Below are 13,685 nucleotides of genomic sequence, written 5' to 3'. Positions count from 1 at the left end.
TGTGTTGGGATGAGACAGAAGACATTGCTAGTTTCTGCGTTAGCTTCATACAAGTGGTTTTTCCTGCTTCCATTTTTGCAAGTCATGGCACCTCGGAAATGCCCAGACCTTGCTTGGCGGGTCATAACAATCTCTTCGTGGCCAATTGCACTCATCCGTCGCAGTCCGCCATTCAACCTGTTTCTTTATTTTTTTTTCCTTTAAGCAGCTGATTTAAAGGGTCAAACCTGAATAAAACCTTGACTTCTCTTTCCTATTGGTTTGATTTTATAAACCAACAGGCAGTATGTCCTAAAGCCTGTCCTTAACTTAGAATTACCTCTTCATTTTAGTGTTCTCTTTTGAAAGAGTGTTTGCGGCAAGATCCACATTTCTTCCGGGGCCACCTATCACTTTCGGCATCAATATTTGTGATGGGCGGGCTCCCCTCTTTCCTCTTCATCTCTCTCCTCCCTTTTTTCTTTTTCATGGGTTAGTGTTAATGTGGTAGGTAGCTTGCTTCCATATGATGCTTCCAGCAAACAGTGATTCAAACTCAAAGCTGTGCCTCACTTTTCAAAGCTTCTTCTCAGCTGTGGATGCTGGAGATACCCAGTCAGCTGTTGTGTGTAGCTCTCCTGGCTCCCGTGTGTAGCTGTCCCAGCTCCCGTGTTTGTAGCTGTCCTGGCTCCCGTGTGTGTAGCTATTCGGGCTCCCATGTGCAGGTGAACACTGACTTCCTGGTTCTGCTGTGCTGCGGATGGGATAGAAAAGACTTAGCACAATTGCACCTGGGTAGCTACTAAGCATCTCTCTGGGTTCATTCTTACCAGATAACAAGAGATCAGAGCAGAGCTCTTTGTTTTTAATGTCTGATATAATTTCTCATATTCTTTTCAGATTATTTCTTTTTCTTTAATTTTTCAAAAGAATGTCTGGGAAGACGAAGAAGAAAAGTATATTTTATGCTTGGGTCAGAGTGAATTAACACAAATTTTAAAGGAGATGCGGAAAAGCAATAACTAAATTAAACTGAGGAGTTTTAGTGGTTGATCCAGGCTGTGGCCTCTTAGAAAATTCTTTTTAGATTTATTTTATATATGTGTGTTGTGTCTGCATGTATGTATGTGTACCTCGTGCCTGCCTGGTGTCCATGGGAGTTAGAAGAGGGTGTTGGAAACCCTGGAACTGGAGTCATAGATGGTTGTGACCTGCCACGGGCATGCTGGGAACCACACCTAGGTCCTCTGCAAGAACAGTTAACCGCTGTACCCCCTTTCCAGCTAACATCGTTAATACTGCGGTCCCCACGTGCCTCCTGACGGTCCCCAAGTCACATGATCACGAGAAGGCATCAGGGCAGCCACAGCTGGAGAGCAGCATGCAGACAGCTGGCCTGTATGTTTCAAACAAGCGGCGAGCAGGAGAGGAAAAGATAAACTAAAATCGGCCACAGAAGGCCCAGGAGACGCTGCAGCTAGATACAGGGCTGTAGCTTGGAGTGCGTACCAGACTGGAAAAGGACATTAGTGGGAGAATGTGTGAAATTTTAATAAGTCCTGGCAATCATTTAGTTGTATCATACCAATTTGAATTGTATTCTTTTAATAATTAACAGCAGTTTTTATGTAAGGTTCTCTTTAGGAGAAGTTGAGAGGGTAGCACTTGGGAAGTCTTTATTCAACCTTTATGACATGTTGTAAGTCTGAAATTTATTTGGGAATGAAAAGTTTCAAAAGAGCATTACGGTGCGATTTTGGACCATTTTGAATATCTCTGCCAGTTTTTAAAAAAAAGAGGATAAAGGTAGATGTAAAATAGCTCTGTATAATCTCATTGATTTTTCTCTTGGGATTGCCAGTCTGGCTGCCTGGCAGTTTTTGGGCTCTCGTGAGCATATGCAAACACCTGCTGCAGCCCTTTCACCTGCAGCCTCACGGACCCTTCCGGAACTCATCGTAACAGTTACTTAAATTTTATAATTGTACAAAGGGAAGCCTTAAACAGCTCTAACTTAGCTCCAAAATGACAGAGAAACCAAGAATTAATACTTTGAATACTGTGAGTGTGTGTGTGTGTGTGTGTGTGTGTATGTGTTTTAAACCAGGTCCAGCTCTCTCTCATCTAAAACCTACACTGTGAGAGGACATGAGTTTTAAATGACAAAATATAAGAAGTGGCAAAATCAGGGAGAAGCTTCATTTTGACTCTTTTTTTTTTTTTTTTTTCTTTTTTTGGCTTTTCGGGGCAGGGTTTCCTCTGTAGTTTTGGAGCTAGCTCTTGTAGACCAGGCTGGCCTTGAACTCACAGAGATCCTCCTGCCTCTTCCTCCTGAGTGCTGGGATTAAAGGCGTGTGCCACCACCGCCCGGCTTCATTTTGAATCTTGAGTGTGTATGTTGTTCTGAGTGATTTCATTCTGTGAGCACATCTTGAACGTAGCCCAGACGTCCTGTGGTAGGCTGTCAGCGAGCGTAGTAAGAAGATGCGCTCCCGAAGGGCAGAGCTGCTAGGGAGGTGAGTGTGCTCTGGGCCTTAGCTGTATTCAGCAAGGATGAGACCAAGCACTGATGACTCTTGGTGACTACAAACTTCAGGGCAAAAGTTGACTTTGCTAAAGCCTAATTCTAAATAAATATTTGACTTTATGAAATAGTAAGTGGGAAAATTAAACTAGGTCAGCACATAAAATGTTAGAGATTTATGCCATTCCTCTTGGCCTTAAAGTATTGGTCTGATGGAATCTGCCTTTCTAATTTAAAATAAACACCCAGCCCTATTGTTAGTAGCTTTTACTCTGCCACTTTCTGTCATTTTTCTCATTAACATAGAATCTGTCTCTAAAAACACTTTCCTATTTTCTTGTCTCCCATAAATATTATGTGGATTAGCTATTATATGACTTGTTCATCACTGGAAAAACAATATTATTTGGAGCTTCTTTGATGGATTTAAAGAAGGTCTGTATCAATCTGATGCAAATCATTTTAGTTGAGGGTGATGACTGTTGCATAGAATCAGTGATCTCAGCAGCATTTGAGAAGAGGAAGGTAAAAATAGGATTATGGAATACCACTTTGGACCCAGATGACGCCTACCCCAAGTCAGCTTGTGCCCAAGGTGGAAGTAGCCTTAGATCATTTGCCCTCTACTTATGGCGACCAGTGACAAAGTCAGGCAATGAACTCCATCTTCTAATGCCTGGACTTTCTTTCTTCAACTCTGAATTTATTCATGATGCCTTTGACTTTTAGGGGACCTTTTTTTGGGTGGTACTATAGCAAATTAACAAATCTAACTTTCCATATTACTAAAGTCCAATTATACTTTTAACAGAACTATAGCAAAAATGCATATATCGTGAAATTAGACCTATTTTTTCTCACAAGGTTTGTTAAGGGACTTTGCTTTAAGGTACCAAGTGAAACGCCCCCACCCCCTCCCAAATTTGGTAAAAGAAAGTTTGAAGGGAAATGTTTTTCAGAATGGACCGATTTTATTGTACTGAGTTAGGTATGCAGAAGATTGAACTTGTTTATTTTGTGATCTTTAATTCATTTCTGTTAGCTTGGTCTGATTGTGAAATAAACAGACCGAGACTACTTTTGAGGTACATAATTTTATTATAAATGTACTTATAAAATATATTGTATCGGGGCTGGAGAGATGGCTCAGTGGTTAAGAGCATTGCCTGCTCTTCCAAAGGTCCTGAGTTCAATTCCCAGCAACCACATGGTGGCTCACAACCATCTGTAATGGGGTCTGGTGCCCTCTTCTGGCCTGCAGGCATACACACAGACAGAATATTGTATCCATAATAAATAAATAAATAAATGAATAAATATAAAAAAATTTAAAAAAAGAACAAATGAACATTTCAAAAAATATTGTATCATTAAATACAATTATATTTGCATCACCATCTTATTGTAGTTTTCTCAAAGCAGGCTTTGTTTTGTCAATTGTAAAAAATGTTTTCATTTAAGTGTATTTTGTAACAAAATTATATCTATAGTTCATATATGCATGATGTATATATAATAATTCATACATATAGTAGCTTCGTAGTTTAATACTAGAATTATCAAGGCTAAGAAAGAGTAGAGCCCATGATTAACTTGTTGAATTCCTGGGAGGCTGATCTCAAATCCTTGTTTCTCATTTGTAATTTGGCAACATCAACATAGTTATACATTGCCATCAATGTAGCTAATATTTTTAGAATTCCAATTTATAAGAGCAGTAAGCTTTTCCTGAATTTGAAATATAATTTTAAGATGTTTACTGTGTTTAACAGTGTCGCTGTCAGCATGAATCATCGTTGTTTACTGGGAAGCCCTTGGTTCATTCTGCTGTCCAAAGTAGAAATGGGAGTCTAGTCACAAGCAATGTCATAAGATATTGCCTTGTTGCCATTGCACAATATGTCAGTGTGGTATAAGTGAAGGGAATTTTGCCAGTAGAAAAGTTTGTACCATTCAGAGCGTACCATTTCTATGTACAAAGTTTGCGTCTTTTGACCTGAGTTGCTGTCTACTTGACCTGAGTGTTTAAAGATCCAAAGCTACAGCTATGGTGTTTGGAAAGTCTCTTTTCCAGTAAATGTAAAGAAGGAAAGAGCTTCTTTCATTTCTGTCCACAAACAACGAGAAAGCCCCAGATAACAAACCTTGGTTAGTAGCTGCCAACCAAGGCAAGGAATGGAGAAAAACAGGGAGTTTTATTCCTCACGGCTTGAGCAGTGGTGCCTAACCTTGGCAAGAGGAGGGGGATGGCTTGTGAATTGCTGCTTGTGTTACTTCCTGTATGAACAAGTAGGGACAATGGTTTCCAGGCAACTGGGAGAGGGGGTATAGAGGCAAAGTCAGAGAAACGTATCAGAAAGGGCTGGGGATGTAGGACCCTCCGCTGACCAAAATCTCATCTCTCTCCAACGTCTCTGATTTCAGATCGCCTGTTTGGTGCCCGTGGCCGAGTATCAACTTTACCAGAGGTTAAAGTTTGAACGAGGTACATATTCTTCTGCTTATCCTAGTGGGGGATGTGGTTTTTACCCAGATCTTCTTTATAGGAGCTTGCCTGCAAGATTAAAGCACTGTGGGCTGTCAACAGAACCACAATGGGCTACAAAAGGTGTAAAGCAGTAATCGCCACATGTAATTTTAACTCTCACAGCCAGGAGGAAAAAAAAAAAAGCAAACAAAAAATCAGACTAGCAGGAAATGGTTTCGTTGTGTTGGTTGTTTTGTGTTTTTGATTTGGGCTGTGTCCAGAAAGGTATTGCAAAAGTAAAATGGTTTCATAATAATAACACGAAGGAAAATTTCTCTTAAAATAGTCTTCTCACTGTTTTTCTCACTCTTGAAGATCATCTTAGAACAATAACCAGTTGAAACAGTGTTATTGGTCCTCATGAGAAAGTGGCCTTTGTCCATCCTTTTGGTACTACTTTTGAGGAGATCATGGCTCACTGTGGTAGGATGTCCAACATGGTCATATTAAAGAGACAAGCAGCAATTACATATATCTAATATTGTGATTTCTTTTGGCTAGCCAACTGTAACTTAGGGGCTCGTCTGAAACTCACCAAACTTGAGTTATGCAAACTTTTGTGGGTCTTATAGTAGTGTTAGAATAAATGACTTTCGATGTTATTCCAAATTTGAAAATCTTTGAGTCCTTCCAACACTCTTGAGAGCAGTCAGTTTGATGGTGGCTACTCTTTCTATATGGACCGTTATTGACTATAGCAGATGCTAATTCTGATTACTTTAGTTTAATGGCATTTTAACTACCTGCAGAAGACTCCTCTTCTTTAGGATATCAAAGACAAATTAATTTCAGCATAATTAAAAATGCATCGGGTCATAGAAATTAATATGGCTTGATTTACTTCAACTGATTATTAAATTAAATTGGGTGTGTGGTGTTTCCCACAATAATAATAATTCCTGTGCTGTCTCTTTTAGAGTAGACTCCGTGGCAGAGGATGACAGAAAAACCACTCTTGTTGGTTGAGCAAGTGATAGCAGAATAAAAGCAAATTGTATATGCCACCTGTGAAATGCCACTGGTTGTCATGGAAGAGAAACAAGGGTTGAAGATTCAGTTTTGTTTTGTTTTTTTCTCTTCCCCTTTCACTTCCTCCCCCAGTGCTGAGCTTGGTTGGGTTTGGGTTTTGAGAACTGAAACTAGTCATCCGGGTCAGATATGGTTCTTAGATCTCGTGGCAGTTTTCACGTCCCAGGCTGATTCAATTTCCTAATCATTGTCCGAATACAGAAGCAGAGAAGTTTGAAATAGCATTTCTTGTTTTGGACAACTGCAGGGACAAGTAGTCTTCAGATAAATAGCCACGGGTCTTTACTTCAGTCACCAGCTCTCTTATGAGGAAGTAAATTGAAGTTCAAAGTCTATAAATTTGCCTCTCCAATGAAGTATGTCATGACTAAACCCTTTTAAATCATGCCCTTGTAGAGGACGTCTTGTTCACCAGGATGTTTCAAGGTCACCATTGGGCTGGGCTGCTTTTATCTAAATTCTTATATTCTAGGTTTATAAACTTAAAAGATTATTTGTTTACAATTCCATAATTTATATAACAGAATTTGATAATACCCCCATTGTCCTCTCCTAACCACTCATTTCTCCACTGAGCCCCCTTTCCCCACCAACCTCCCTCCTATTTGCATGTCTTTTCAATTCATGTATTTATTGTGTTGTATATGTATGATATGAGGGGAGAAACATACATGCCAAGGTATGTATGGAAGTCAGAGGTAAACGCCTTCTCCCGTCCGTGCGCTCCAGGGATTAGATTCAGGACATCAGGCACTGCATAGCAAGTTTGCCCAATGAACCATCTTGCCTGTGGTCTTAAGTTTGAAGAGAGAGGGCTGATGTAGGAGAGGAGCGGGCACAATTGTACACACGAAATCCTCGGGAATATGAGCAGTAGTGCTCACTGCAGGATGCTGGGTGGCTGAACCTATGCACGCAGAGCCTGCAGCTATGGAGGGCTGACTCTAAAATCTATTTCTTATCCTGGGTTGCCAGAGGCAGGCTCAGACAGGGTGCACGCAGGCCCGTTGACTGACGTGCATGGCCGTTTCTTCTATGTGCTCTTTCCTCACAGGGGAAAGGAAAAAAAGGCACACAGCTGAACGTGAGCAGGGAGATAGGACCTCAGATGGGAAGAAGCCAAGGGAGGGAGTTCATGTCATTTGAAGTGTCCTTGCGAATATTGTACGTGAGTCTTACAAAATAGACTTCCAGTTTCACATGGGTGCAAATCACTTACATTATGGCGGAGCCTGCCTTGTGGAGGTTACTGTACTTTTCCAGTTATCAGTAATCCAGAATAAGAAATACATCTCACACCAGCCACAGATTTAACTAACTTTGGATCAAAAATATTTTTTTAAAAACTGCTTCTGCACTAACTATGTAGACCCATTTTTCATTATTCCCAAAGTAATATAACAATTATCCATATAGCATTTACATCGCAGTCAGTGTCTTAAGGAAGCTGGGGATGACTGAAAGCATGCAAATACCATGCCATTTTATGTAAAGAACTTGAGCTTCTTATGGTTTGGGTGCCTGTACCTGGAGGAATGCTTGTATTCATGCACACGCATGCACGCTTACAACCCATTAAATGGCTTTCTCAGTCCCTTACATGAAAACCATCACAGTAAAAAGTACACATCAAAGAATTCAGTGTTACTCAAAATCCAGAAGAGGGGAGGTGTGACTGAAGAATCTGACTTTGGCTGTGGAGAGCGTGCTGTGTGCAGTCAGTGTGTGGGCAGTGCTATGGAGAGTGATGTTAATCATGACCACCTCATGTTAAGGGAAGAGAAGTGTTGGGTTACACAGTCGCTGTCCTAAGTGGTGGGACCCTGTGTTCTTGTGCATCTGGATCCCCCCAGCCAACTTCAGTCGCCTTCCACTCTGACTGGCTTCTGTTTTTGTAGAATGTGGCTGCTGATTCCTCGGGTGGGTAAACCTTCACATACGCATCATTTAGGTAAACTTCAGAAGCGGATCAAAACCACTTGCCGTTTTGCGGCTTGTTCATGATTCCAACCAGAAGGGCTCAAATGCGATTATTAAAAATGTACAGTTAAAAATAACGATGTAGGCAGGACTAATAATGTGGACAATATCAAATGGTTCTCCAGTGTAGCAGTCTCAAAAGTTTTCCTCTAGTAATTCTAACCAAACTAGTAATTATCCCGTTAAAAGAGCAGAAAATGGGCTCTCATGCTGCGGGGCCTTTCCCTGAACTAAGACTGGAGACTGGGGAGACAAACCTTGTGCTTAACTGGCCTTGTGGTTGCCCAACCCAGAGACACCAAACCGCTTTTTCTTGTCCTTCCAAAATGTCTTCCATGTGCATCTGTAGAGGTCTTGGGCATGGCTGTTGGGTTGCTAGAGACAAAGCTCTGTCTAGTCCATTTCTGTGTTCCGGAGCCACTTCCTATCTTGGATGCTCCGTTCTTCCTTAACCCCTACTTTACTTTAACACAGAAATAAAAGTGGGAGGCCTTTCAGGAGTCTGACTAGATTGCTCTTTTTCTACCAGACTACTCTTTAATGTGACCTTCAATGGTTTAGAAAGATGATGACCCCACCACTTCTTTAGCAAGCAGAGTGAATGGCTGGGGCGGTGCTTATAAGCCTCTTAGGTCCTGTTCAAGTGTCTGTGTGGGAAAAGTGTCCCTTGAAGCAGTCCTCTTATGCACAAATGGTGCAGTCTTGTTCCTCAGGTGCCCTGCTATGTGGATGGACATTCCTCTAGGCTTTAGTCATGTCACCGAATTAGGGGTGCTGAGCAGTAGGTGGAGACTCACAGGAGTGACTGAATTTGCAGGTGTCTCATCTCTGCCCTTTTCTTCTGACCACCTGTGTGTAGTGGAGGAAAGGCCTCGGATTACTGAGGTCGACCAGAGTGCACAGAGTGTACCCCTCTGACTGAGAGCAGGAGAGGTGCTTAAAGCCCTTCAGGGGGTTCCAGAAGCATCTCCTTTCGATGTACTTCCATCCTAAATGGAAGAAACAGTCTGGACTGCAGGGCAGGGGACCCAGTGCTTCCCTGAGGTTGAGGAGCCGAGGAAGATGTGCAGCAAGCGGTTCATGAATGCCAAGTTAGTATATACAACCAAACACCACCTGAGAGGTGTGTGCACGTATGGGTTTCACTACAGGTGAACGTGTCTGTCTGTATCAAGGATGACCAGGAAGTAGAAACCATTGGCCACTGTTGCGTTCCGGCTTCTCTTCCTTTTATGCAAATTCTGCTCCTCACCTTCCTGCTCAGTGCTCCACGACTTTGTGCTGAGTGACGTAGGTTTTGTGCACCGCTGTGTTTATCTCAGCTTATCTTCCGTTCTGTGCCCCTTTAGCTGGTCATGCTTGCCAGCTTCAAGGTGCAATGGCTGATTTCAAGCTGCCAGTGTGGTACCACTCACCCTGGATCTGCGGAGAGATGCAGTTGGCTTGCGAGCTGCCAGGGCCCATGAGGCTGTGTTTCCTTTAAGTACAGAAGCTTAGTCCTAACATCTGGATAGAAACATCTCCCCCTGTGTCTCCACATGCAGGTTGGCTGCACCTTCCTATCTAAGGGACTTGTTTTTCAAAACCCTGTATTTCTATAGTGCCCTTGCCCTTTCTGGCTTAATCTCCTCATGTTTCATCTCAGCGTGTGCTATCTGCTTGGTCTGTGATGAAAAGAAACCAGTTTTGCCTTCTGATGTTAGACTTGATTAAAACAGGAAATTGTATTAGGGATGTGTGGAAATATAGTCTGGATATATAGAAAGAAAGCATAAAGGGCTGTCTGTAAGCAGCTATTAAGTTCCCTATATTCCCTCCTGCCCACAGGTGTTTATTAACAATTTCGTTTTTGTTGTCTTGTGAGATGTACTCCCAGTTGTTTGCATTGCTAGCCTTTTGCTCTTAGATGCGATATTGTTTTAAATATCTCTTTCCTTACATACAGTGATCTTCATGCTGTGAGATTTCTGAGCACATTGAGTCTTTTCTTTTTTCTTTTTGTTCATCTGTGACTCCAAATAGTATCCAAAGAGGAAGTGTACAGTTTCCTCTGGGTTTCATGGAGAGTTCCTTTACTCTTCTGTGTTAGCCTTTTAAAGTACCGCCGCAACCTTAAAAGGGCAAGAAATGTTTATTTTTGCATTTGATATGCCCCAGTCCCTAACAAGTACTTGAAATCAGTCGTTTGTTGAACTAAGTGGGAGTTCAACATGCCTAACATTCGGTTTTTTAATGATGAGGGGCGATGACTCAAAGTCAAATTAAGGAGAAGGTTGAGCCTCAGTTATGGCATAAATAAGAAGAAAATGGGCAGACAGGTGTTTCTGTAAGCTGCAAGGGGATTGTGAGAGTTAGCTGGGAGAACTGGCTAGGGTGTCTGGTTCCCTTTTTAGGTAGAGCTAGAGATCCATCTCTGGATATCTGCCTTTGGTCATAGTTAAGCTCTTTAAGGCATCCTTAAGACGACTGGGGTATAGCTCAGTGCAGGCCCAGTGTATGTCTCATCCCCATGACTAACCAACAAGTAAGTCGTTCAACCCAGACATGCCCAAACAGGACTTCTAGTGGAGGAAGTACAAACATGACCACAGATAGCATTTCAGCCACTGATGGACTTCTCTATGACGGTGGCCCATGAAGGTTGTACCACCTAGTATTGTCTTGCCATTTTGCTGGTCTGAGTTCACCATGGTATTAATACAACAGACTCACCTAAGGCTGCATCTCCTACGCATCCCTGGAGAGAGCCATAATGCCTCCATCCTTGCCCCACCCCCATGCTATTGTATCTGGTCCTCTTGTCCTGTCATGATGGTGGAAAAGCCAGATTCCTATTTTCTGTGGCTCAGATGCTTTCCTGGTGTTTGTGTTGGACCAGGGGCAGCAGCGGCCCTGGGTTCTAAGCTACTTTGTAGCAATTTATCAGAATCTGTAATTGATCTCTCATTTATCATTTCTTCTTTCATTGTACCACTTTGGATGCCTGGAACAGTAAGTTGATAGGAACATGTCGTGACTTCTCCAATTGTTACCGCTGATTAGAGTAATTATAATGGAGTGGAGTTAACCTCAGAGGTTCAAGAGAGAATTATGATTAATAATAAATTTGTAAAGTACATCCATTCAGAGAAAGAAAGGCTACTGCTCCCTCCGAGTAGCCTCATATGTCTCGTCACAAGACATATTACATGAAGAGAAATGGATTCTGTTAATGGGTGAGAAATGGGAAAACAAAAGAGACTTATAAATACTTAAATAGATGCAGGCTATCCACCCACCACTCTCCCCCTTTCTCCTGTGTGTCTCATGGATCTAACCACTGCCATATGACTGACTATCATTTTATAGTCTGAGAAAGTCCTGTTTGTTTTAAGAGCCTGTGGGAACTTCATAAATAGTCCCTAATTTGTCCACTGGTAAGACAGCGAGCTGCTTAAATCTGACTTCCAAGCTATATTCCACACTGGGTACTGTTTGATCCTAAACTATATGAATCCTGTGTTCCAATTCCCTCCTGTATGAGCTGTATCTCAGAGCCCTAAGCACCGTTCTTTTGTGTAGAATACCTTTGTTCTCTTGCTCTGATGCTCTGCACATCATCTTTTCCTTCAGGATGGTACCTAGTTCATTATAGAAGAGTGTTGACAGAGGCCGCTAGTTCATTTCCTGACTGCCCTGACTTGAAATAACCACACAGAAACTATATTATATTTAAATCACTACTTGGTCAATTATTTAAGCATATTGCTAGCTAGCTCTTATACCTTAAATTAACCCATTTCTATTGGTGCATCTGTCTCCTGTGGGTGGCTCCATGGCTTCTCTCTGACTCCGCCTACTCTCTCTCTAGATATCTCTTACAGCCTGGTATATTCTGTTAAGCCATTGGCCAAAAGCAGCTTCTTTATTAACCAATAAAAGCAACACATATTCAGAAGGACTTCTCACACCTAAAGAGACTTGAGGTTTTGTGCATTTTGAGTGCTCAAAGGCAAGTTGTAGTTTTTGGTTAAAGACCGTAGTGTACCTATTATTATTAATAAAGGAAATGGTGACTTGCTCTGTTAGTTCCTACCTCGAGAATGTGGCAGGGATGACCCTGTGCTCTGGATGGTAGGTGGTGAACTTGGATCCATTATGAAGATTGTCAGTCATGGACATGGCCACTCCCTTGCTGATACTATGCTATATATCTTGCTCATTTAAAAAGATAATGAAGGGGAGAAAGCTCAATGCTTGGACCGGAGCCAGCCCATCACAATTTCCTCCTTTATGTTTCAGAGGTTCACATGGACCCCCTCCGAACATGGTGTCCTGTTACAGACTGCCAGACAGTGTGCCACATTGCAGCAGGAGACCCAGGGAAGCCTGTGATGGTGGAGTGTCCTTCTTGCCACCTGAAATTCTGCTCATGTTGCAAGGATGCTTGGCACGGGGAGTCCTCCTGTAGAGATCAGCCTATTGTGGCAGAGCATGGGTAAGGGATGAAGTATCTTCGGGATAATTCCTTGTGTTCTTTTCAAACTCCACATCAATGGCTTTGGGAAAGAGTTCGAGCCCAATGGCTTTTAGACACTCACTGAAGAAATATCCTGAGAAGAATTAGTAAGGCGGTAACAGACACTACCCGGAACAGTATGTCTAAAAGGGACTCTAGCTCGTTAGCCTAAGGGGACCTTCCAGGCATGTTGAATTTGTTTTAGTTCACTCCCTTTGGGTAGAGAGGTTCCTCACTATGAAGGTTTCAGCAGAAAGTTAGGGCTTTGGACAAAACCATGTTTACCCATCACTGGGGTAGCCCATTCTTCCTGTTTACAAAATAAGAGAGATATGATCTTACCTGAGCACATAGACAGATAGACTGTCTTCCTAAGTGCTTAGAAAATACAGGAAGAGAATTTGTGCCTAATGCTTTATGCTATGTAAAGGTGGTGTCAGGACTCAGATTTTATGTTGAGAAGCAATTCAAGCAGCGGGTGCCTTTCTGTATGGCGGGTTTTTATGGCAGCAGCCGGGCGCAAGTGAGAGACCTTTGTGTTGGATCCCATGCTCTGCTTGAGGCTATGGCTGTTCTGCACGAGCAAGAACAAAACACCAGTGTTCCCAGCCAGTTGGCTTAGTCACCCAGTGCCCTCAGACTGTGCAGAACCGGTCTTCAGGAAGAGTCATGCTGCCTGGCTGTGGTGCTGTGCTTGGATAGCAAATCAAGCACAGAAGAAAGAGAACTTTGATGCATGTGTTGCTATGTGCCATCCCTAACAGATTTAAAGCAGTGCCTTCCATAGTAGTTAGCTCCCCGAGTAAGCTTAAAGGGCTTAGAGGAGGGGAGAGTGACTTGAGTTCTGACACTGTTCGTGGCATCCAGGTGGCCTCATATAAGACACTCAGTCTCTTATGAGTCTGTATCCCCATTGAGAAAAGGGGGCATTAAAATTTTTGTTACATTTATTTACCGTGTGTGTGTGTATGTGTGTGTGTGTGTGTGTGTGTGTACACATGTGTGGACCTGTGCCATCATGTGTGAAGGTCAGAGGACAACTTGTGAGAGTTTCCCTTTTACCATGTGGGTACCAGGGATTGAACTCAGGTCATCAGGCTTAGCAGCAAATGCCTTTCCCCGCAGAACTGTCTCACCAACCCAAAGGA

The 13,685-nt window shown here is 42.4% G+C and overlaps 1 protein-coding gene and 1 non-coding gene across 6 annotated transcripts in view; one reads left to right on the top strand and one right to left on the bottom strand.

Moving 5' to 3' along the window:
* The window catches only part of Rnf144b (ring finger protein 144B), a 124,613-nt gene that overhangs the window by 101,966 nt on the left and 8,962 nt on the right, over positions 1-13,685 (top strand). For all 5 annotated transcript variants that reach the window (XM_050143751.1, XM_050143750.1, XM_050143752.1 and 2 more), the window contains exons 4-5: positions 4,928-4,988; positions 12,321-12,516. In XM_050143751.1, coding sequence (XP_049999708.1) covers positions 4,928-4,988; positions 12,321-12,516 — 257 coding nt within the window. The remainder of the gene's footprint in view (positions 1-4,927; positions 4,989-12,320; positions 12,517-13,685) is intronic.
* On the bottom strand, positions 10,044-10,163 carry LOC126503092 (small nucleolar RNA SNORA26). The gene has a single exon (XR_007592159.1). It is a non-coding gene; the product is annotated as a small nucleolar RNA SNORA26 (small nucleolar RNA).

Source organism: Alexandromys fortis, unplaced genomic scaffold, assembly GCF_014885135.2.
Source record: "Alexandromys fortis isolate MF-2015 unplaced genomic scaffold, M_Fortis_MF-2015_v1.1 scaffold_1, whole genome shotgun sequence".
Lineage (NCBI taxonomy): Eukaryota > Metazoa > Chordata > Mammalia > Rodentia > Cricetidae > Alexandromys > Alexandromys fortis.
This window is presented reverse-complemented; position numbering and strand designations above follow the sequence as displayed.